The sequence below is a fragment of the Gossypium hirsutum genome, chromosome A06, assembly GCF_007990345.1.
Source record: "Gossypium hirsutum isolate 1008001.06 chromosome A06, Gossypium_hirsutum_v2.1, whole genome shotgun sequence".
Lineage (NCBI taxonomy): Eukaryota > Viridiplantae > Streptophyta > Magnoliopsida > Malvales > Malvaceae > Gossypium > Gossypium hirsutum.
The window spans coordinates 121,864,345-121,872,742 of record NC_053429.1 but is presented as its reverse complement, the minus strand read 5'-3'; the positions used below and the strand labels follow the sequence as shown (position 1 = coordinate 121,872,742).

Genomic DNA, 8,398 nt, shown 5'->3' with positions numbered 1-8,398 from the left:
TTGTTACATTTCTTTGTTTTATAGATTGTCAAATTTGGCCTTTGCTCGGGAATCGTCAACAACTCGTCACACTATCACTATCCACTGTTTGGTACTGCTATGTTTTGGATTATTTTATGGCATGTATAGAATAGACTAGTAGCAGAATAATATTCTAGTTAATGTATATAAGCCATGCGAAAATGGCATCCTTTGAATGTGTACTTATAGAAGTTTAATTTTATCCCTGGCTGTATTTAGCATTTATCTAAATGAATGATCTTTATTTCAAGAAAAAGTTTAAAATTTTACTATTCTGACATGAGTTACAAGTCTGGTAATACCCCTTTCCTATTCCGACAACGGTTACGGGATAGGGGTGTTATATGCCTCACTTTTGTGATGGAGAAATTAGAGATACATGTATTGCAAATGATCATTAATAAAGGTAATGAAATACTTTTGATCACTAGCATGCTTGTATGTATGATTTCTAAAATTTCAGAACTCATTCTAGCATTTTCTTATTTTTGTTAGTTTGATTTCCTTTGATGCAGTTTACACAAATATCAAAATTGATAAAATCGAGAGTTTGAAGAACCTCTTCATTTACCAATATTTTGATTCTCTCAATGGACATGTTTCCTAATATTTGATGTCATAAAAGAGATAAGTTTTCATCTATAACAAAACATTTATTATCATCACCAATATGTGAAGTCATTAACCTATATGGAACTTCCATTAGTTAAAAAAAATTTTGAACAAACCTTCAAGCATTGTACCAGAAAAAAAGTCCTTTATTAAATTAAAAAAACCATCCCAAAAGTTGAAAGTATATCTAAATGGTAAAAGTCTTGAAACTAAAACTAAATTCCTAGAAAAACTAAGAATATAAAAATTTTGTTCTAAACTAATACTTAATAATAATTTATAAGTCCCAATGTCTTTAACATATGATGGCATTTTGCTTCTTAAATAGATGTTGCACTCATTTCCTATCAATTTCCTTAGATTGAGAAAGCCTTGCATGGTATTGTAAACATTAATTGTAGAACCAGAATCAATCTGCCACCCATTATGTGAAACTGCCACCATATTAGATTCATAACATACAAAAGATAAGAGATTACTTTTTTTCCAACCAGACCTTACATTTAGGACAATCATTCTTTACATGTCCCTTCTTTTTATGAAAAAAAAAACACTTGAATTCATCATTGTTTCCTTTGCTACTACCTTTTTCAAATTGGCATTGCCTTTTCACTGTTTAGTTTTATTATAAGTGGCCTTAAAATTTCCTGTGACTAGATGTGCAACCTTGCTAGATTCTTGAAGTAGTCTCTACTCCTCTTGAACACACATGGTTAGAAGTTCATTGATTAATCATTTAGCCTTATGTGTGTTTTAAGATATCTTAAAAATGATTATAATAAGTTGGAAGAGAGTTCAAGATGTAATGCACCAATAAGTTGTCATTAATGTTCATATTTGAGGACTTAAGTTAAGCACTAATATCACACATTTTCATTATATGCTCATGAACCCTTTTGATATTAGTAAGCTTTATGGATGCGAATCTACTCATCAAGATGCTTCCTAAAGTCTTATCCGATTACTCGAATTCAGCATCAAGGGCCTCTATATATTTCTTGATATTCTCACAAGTCGGTATCGACCCACAAATTTTGTCTATTATGTGATATTTGATAAATATCGTGCTTAAATGGTTAGATCGTTCCCATTGTTCATACAAAGCAATCTCAACTTGAGTACTCCCTTCAGTATTGGAAACAATTTTATGGAAAGCGTATTCAAAGTTAATATAGCCAAGATGTAAAACAACATCTTTCCATTTCTTATAATTGTCACCACTCAAATTAGGAACTTTGTTATCAATTATTAACATAGTTGGTTCAACTGTATGAGAACAAATAAACATGCTTATTAAACAATTTTGAACAATAAATCATCAAACAAAATTATAAATCTATCAATGTAAATCATTTATCAAATTAACAATAAATAAATAGGTATATAATAACATTTCCCGATAAGCAAATATATTACTTAATATGACCCACTTTTCCTTATTTAAGAAACTAGAAATTACTTATATTTCATAATGCTTATAGGCTAATTAGGAAACAAATAACCTTTATTCCATCCTAAATGATCAAGAAACTATAATTATTCCACATAAGTAGAATAACTACATTAATATGATTAATTACAAATTGAAGTTATTAACCTTTATGTGATTACAAGATATCATAAGGTTTGGTTGTTGCAACTTTGAGAATTCAAGCTGTGACTTTATGTAATGCCCAAAATTTTAACAATTTAATTATGAGAATCTACAGTAATTAAATTTCTGTATCTGTGGTCTTATGCTCTGCTTTTGTGTTTAAGGTCTGGAGTTCAAGTTGTATTGTTAAAAGTTTTATCCTTTTTGAACAACCCCTATCTATACGGTATATAGTTAAGTGTAATTTTGTATGAATTTATGTTAAGAATGAGCTTGCTGATTCACTGGTTAAACATTTGCTTCTTCTTATTTTTCTTTTTCTTTCTTTTTATCTTTCCTTTCTTTCTTCTTTTTACTTTTTGATTTCTCATTTTCAATTTTTTTCAACAAGTGAATATCAGAAATTAGTAAGACCCTTAAGTTATTGGAAGACTTCTGTGTAAGTTCTGTCGGAATCCTTCAACTTACGCGAAGTTTTGTTAAATTTCTGCTGCGTTGTTAAATTGAGAATTCTCTGATTGTTTTACTTAAACTATCTGATAACTAGTCGTTTTGTTCCCTTAGGCATGAGTACAGAAGGAAGTGATCCTTCACATGTTGTGCCAATTTAGCACGGTTGAATCATCGGTAAGCGTTCTTTGTTGAAAGTTTCCTTGTGTCGATTTATTCAACATAATTGATTGAGTATTATCGTTGCGTTATTTAGTTATTTTAGTCAAATGATTGATTGTTGAATGGTTAATTAGGTTCTGGGTAGTCTTCGCATTGTTTTTCTGTTAAAGCGAGACCAGGTGCGTACCGAAAACCTTAATTTTTGCAAGTTTCGATCACTGAAAATGATGGCTTTCGACGCCACACAGCAGTGTAGCAGGCCGTGTGGGTGGTCGTGTAACTCACTGTTCATCAACTGGTTCCCCACAGGCAAGGCATACGAGTGTGTGTCCAGGCCGTGTGTGACAATATTAGTGTAGGGTTCACACGGGAAAGGGACACAGGTGAGTATCTAGGTTGTGTAACTTACTGTTTGTGACTTAGGACAACACGAGCGAGCACATGAACATGTGCCCAGGCCGTGTGTCCAGGCCGTATAACTCTCTGATTTATGCTTTACCACACGGGTAAGGACATGGGCATGTGCCCAGGTCGTGTAAACCATACGGGTAAGGACATGGGTGTATGTCCAGGCCATATGGCTTATATAAAAGGGCCCGAAAACCATTTTTAATGTCGTAAAAGTTACTTAAGACTGCTATTGATGTCCTAGTGGTATGAATGGTTTGAATTTAACTGAATGAGAATTCTCTGATACCCTGTGACATATGCATGAATTCTATGCTTGTATTTGCACTGTGATACTTAGTCTGATATTGAATTGTGCTATCTACTTGTGGAACAACTTGGAATAACTAAATATATATTGTGGATATTGGTTCTCTGTAGATGCATGGGTTGGGATATTATGAAGAAGGAAGTGATCTGTTCTAAATTAGTGGCTAAGCCATCATATGTATAATTCTGATACCAGTGTTTCGTCGTATTACGATTTAGCAGCTAAGCTGCGTTTCTGTAAACGTGTCAGACAGACACTCTATGGTGTGTAGGGTTGGTTGGGCATTGAACGCCTTTATTGGTGTGTTGGGATCACCGAAAATGGTGTGTAGCGGATGGGGTTTAGGAGTATCTGCATCTGACTCTGATCTGTTCTGTATATGAAACTGAAATTGTTTTTGCATCTGAAATTAATCTGTCTTAGATCTGAACTAGAAATGTTTCTGTGATCAGATCGAATCTTTGAATACAGAAACTGTTTGGTAAATGTGTTTATGTGAACAAACTTCTTTATATATGCACTGAGTTCACAACTCACTTTATTGTTTGTTTGATTTTAGATGGTTCTCAGTCTTGAACAGGTCAGCACCGCGGAAGCTCAGTCAAGTTTTTATCTTTCATTTAAATACTACTTTAGGAATTTCAGTAAACTATGATAGTGTGACTTTTGGATGATTATATACTTAACTAATCTTTTTGATGAATGTTATGTGATGTATGGTTTAGTATTATTGTCTTATATGTGTGGTATTTGAGTATCGATGATGTAACTCTCTAAACTTGGACTAAACGTCTAGGCCGAGTTTAAGGTGTTATACTTTAATTGTAAGTCAACCTTGACTTAGAAGGCTATAACATTGCATTGCAGCATGGCTTTAGTTCTCAAAATTTCATTCTTTTGACCTGATTTGACTTTTGACTATTGATATTACCCAAAAGTTCACTAGTATTTTGAAAATACAAATTTCTAGCAAATTCAAGGTTGTCATGGACAAATTTTTATAATTTCTCCAATAAAACCAACTCAAAAAATACATTATAATGCCAAAAAAAATTATATTGATCATCATAAAGTCAACCCAACAAAATGATACTATGTATAAGATAATCAAACAACATTCTAGGCAGAGATTTTAACCATGATCATAATACCAAATATAAGATCCAAACAAACAGACAATTATGGATTCAAAAACAACAAAAATATATAAAAGTTGCAAAACATACATCAGTATTCTCAATAATGGTTCCAAGATCATAATCATATTCGGAAGCCATAAATATATTAATGATTTAACCTCTAACCATAACACTTGATTGATACAGAATTCGTATGCTTACAGAACTTTCAATATTGGGGACCTTTAAAAAGTCTCTAAAAAAGTATGTGGGATTTTTAAAGAGAATGAAAGAGTAGGGATGAATAGTTACCATCAAACTCTCTCATAGTCCACTTAATCTCCCACAAAATATGGTAACAATTTAAGTCAAAATTTTTTACTTAAGGTTAATTACCCTAAATATATAAAACTATTTAAATTAATTATAAAATTTAAAACCACCAATATATAAAATATTTATTTAATAAATAAATATTCTAACAAATATCTCGCGTAAACCAATTTAACCGAAGCGAGCTTGCATTGTTAAATTTTGTTTTGAATTAAATTTAAGCTTAGATAATATTATTTGATCTATCTTGAGCCGAGCTTCGACTAACAAGTTCTAACTAAGCTCAAACTCAAGCTCAAACTTCTTCCTATTCAAACTCGGCTTGTCTAAATTAAAATCCTAGTGTGCACCAACCCGTAAATTCTTGTCAAATTAACTCATTGGGCCTCACGATTTTGCCCACAAATGTATCTCATGGATTAAATATAGTGTTAATATTTATATCTAGATTCAAACTCTAATGCATTATCTATATGAGATTGAAAACTTCTTTAAGACCATTAAGTCCAAGCTCAAAAAATTAAAAACTCCCTTACTTAAAGTACATTAAAATTAGTTTAAATAACCCATTTAATTATTCCAAAATAATAATATATTAAAAATATTTTTACATCAATAATTTTTTCCATAATTAAATTTAAATAAAAATGCTAGTTTTATTATTAATTCAAACTAAGATAAGTTTATATAAATTAAAATTTAATTATTCGAATTAGTTCAATTCAAACCAGTCAAATAATCCAGATTTTAGAGTACATAAAATTTCTTAGACACCAAGTTAAACTTATCTAAATTAGAATTTAGTTAATCCAAATTCAATCCAATCCAAACCAATAATTAATAAGGAATCCAATCCTTACATAGGATTACATAAACTTTCTTACATGTTCGTACCACTATCCCTTGTCTTTAAGTGTTAGTGTTAATTCTACACTTTTCCATTCATTCACCTTCACATGCATTAATGGAGCATAAAAATTCATGAACGTGACCAAGCTTCTAAGGACAAGGAGTCCCCACTGTTTTGTTTTTATGTTCTGTACCATTTTTCTTCATAAAACATAATATATTTATGTTTTCTTTTTATTGATTTAGTGGTATAAGTTAATATGATAAATAGTAGTTACAAAATTATTAAAAAATTATTTTTATTAAATAATAAATATTATTGTAAAAATATTTATTTTCCTTTATATATTTTTATAAAAACGTATTGTGAGACTTGAAGCTAAGATTATATAATCTTTAAAGCTTCAAATAATTTTTTATAAATATATTTTTATATAGTTTTTTCACTCACATGGTATGCAATAATATAGATACACCTATACACACACGAGACAAAGCAAAGACAAAAGAATTTTCTGCAAAGACAAAGGATGACACAGATATTCAGAGGTTGCCATTAGAACCATAACTATCCTCTTCAATTTACATACAACAAAAACATAAATACAAATTTTCAACTTCATATACACATATACTAACATAATATAATGACGAGTAACCCTCGACGAAGATTGAGATAAAATTACAACAATACCCTTTTTTCGTATTTTTCTTCCGAATTTTATTATGCGGCATCCACGTGGCATACAATAATTGATTATTTGAATTAAGGTAGCTTAGATTTTATTTGGAAAGGGGGACCTATGATAATCAAAATACAATACTCCGTGATCTTCCGTAGTAAACATATGTGTAATAGGACCACTGCCCCTCCCAAAGTGATATAAAAGGATTCCATGGACAATGGCTTTGATTTTGGTATTATTTGTTTGGCTAGATGAGGGAAGGAGGATTTCGGGTTTTTTAATGGGATTTAAATTACGGTTGCAATATTTATATTTTTGGTCGAATTATGTATAATAGATGTTATTGAAATCAATTATGTTGAATAGCAATGACAAAGAAGTTGGAATTGAGAAATGATGAATGTAACTTTATACTGTAACCGTTATTTAAATCCCAAATCAGACAGATATCATTCGTCCGGGTCTTTACTAGAGGTATCCGAGATCATCTTCTGGATCATTCGACTCGTCTCTTCCTCGGACATTCGGTCTTGTTTGCTTTGAGATTGTGCATAGGCTTCAAAGAATTCCTTGTTTTCCTTTTCAAGTTCATTCCAAACTGTACATATATATATACATGAATAACTTATTCCTTATTATCATGATAGCATGATCATTGATCATATAAAGAAAAAAAAAGGTACAAAATGAACCAACAAGTAGTCAAGCTGATGATATCATTCATGTGATTGAAAATGTAAAAAGACTAACTGAAAGCTGTAATTCTGTGAAAATATGTTGAAAATTTCCACCTAGATTCGAGCCCAAATTTTGATCAAGTTTAAACCTGAATTGGATTTTAGTTTAGTTCAGGTGATCATGGAAACCATTTAAGTTAAAAAGAAAACCCAAAGTTTAATTCAATCAGTTTAAAATATTCACTTAAGGAGATGACATAAAATATGTTTAAATTTGACAACCTTTTTCCTTATCCTACTCTAGTTTGATCTGAGTTTTTAGGTGGATAGGTTAAGATATCAGAAGAAGAAAACGAAACCCGTTGAAGCTGATCAGTTCTAAATGGATTGAAATAATATCTGCAACGGAATCATTAAAGATATCAAGAAAATAAGCAAAACCCAAAACTTGATCACTAGGGTTTGAGCCAAATAATCCAAAAAACACTATCCTTAATTCCATTATTGCATGCAAAATATGTGTGTGTTAATAATTTACCAGTAGAGGTGATGACAGGTTTAATATTTGCATGCTTTGAAAGTGCTTCCATGCACTCTTCTTTTGTCATGTTGAAGATCAAACATTTTTCTATCAAGTGCTGCACCTGTTAATTAACAAAAGAAAAAGCATTACATATATACTTAATACATACAGAATCAAAGTAAAGAAAAAGAATCGCAAAGACCATGTGTATGTAGGAAGTAGAAGAATCCCCCATGATTACAAGTGCAATATGATTGTAGCAAATCTTAGGGGGGTGGGGGAGGGGTAGAAGAATATAAGATATAGGGAGTACTGGGAAAGGAGGTGGAAGGGGATGGGGATGGCCGGGTGGGGGGGCAGGAATCCCACGTGGGAGATAGATGATAATTGGCTGGGAAGGGATTAGGGGAGATTTGTAAATGACCAGTGCTTTTGTTTTTGTTGATGGATTTGGCATTAGGGTAATTCCTCCCCACGTGATAAGTGGGTCCTTCCTAAGCCTCTACTATTCCTCCCAGCATGACAAACCCCACACAGTCCCAGTTGGAACCCTTCAACAGTTCTAAAAAGATACGATCCCTTTCATTTTTTTCAATAATTAAATAGATACGACCGTTGGCCACCCTATTAAATGATGATATGATTTTCAATTAAT

General features: G+C 31.6%; 1 protein-coding gene across 1 annotated transcript; it reads right to left on the bottom strand.

The window, feature by feature from the left end:
- Positions 1-6,388: 6,388 nt before the first annotated feature.
- Positions 6,389-8,119, bottom strand: LOC107900474 (uncharacterized). The gene is made up of 3 exons (XM_016826084.2): positions 7,946-8,119; positions 7,759-7,864; positions 6,389-7,141 (listed from the first exon to the last, which is right to left on the bottom strand). The coding sequence occupies exons 1-3, from the start codon at positions 7,976-7,978 to the stop codon at positions 6,993-6,995; spliced, it is 288 nt and encodes a 95-aa protein (XP_016681573.2). The 5' UTR covers positions 7,979-8,119; the 3' UTR covers positions 6,389-6,992.
- Positions 8,120-8,398: the final 279 nt, after the last annotated feature.

Bases quoted from the DNA above. Each gene is read 5' to 3' on its own strand.
- LOC107900474 (XM_016826084.2), bottom strand. From the start codon at position 7,978: ATGGGGGATTCTTCTACTTCCTACATACACATG. The intron at 7,865-7,945 runs GTCTTTGCGATT...GTTAATTAACAG, and splicing joins CTACTTCCTACATACACATG to GTGCAGCACTTGATAGAAAA. The intron at 7,142-7,758 runs GTAAATTATTAA...ATATATGTACAG, and splicing joins ACCTGTCATCACCTCTACTG to TTTGGAATGAACTTGAAAAG.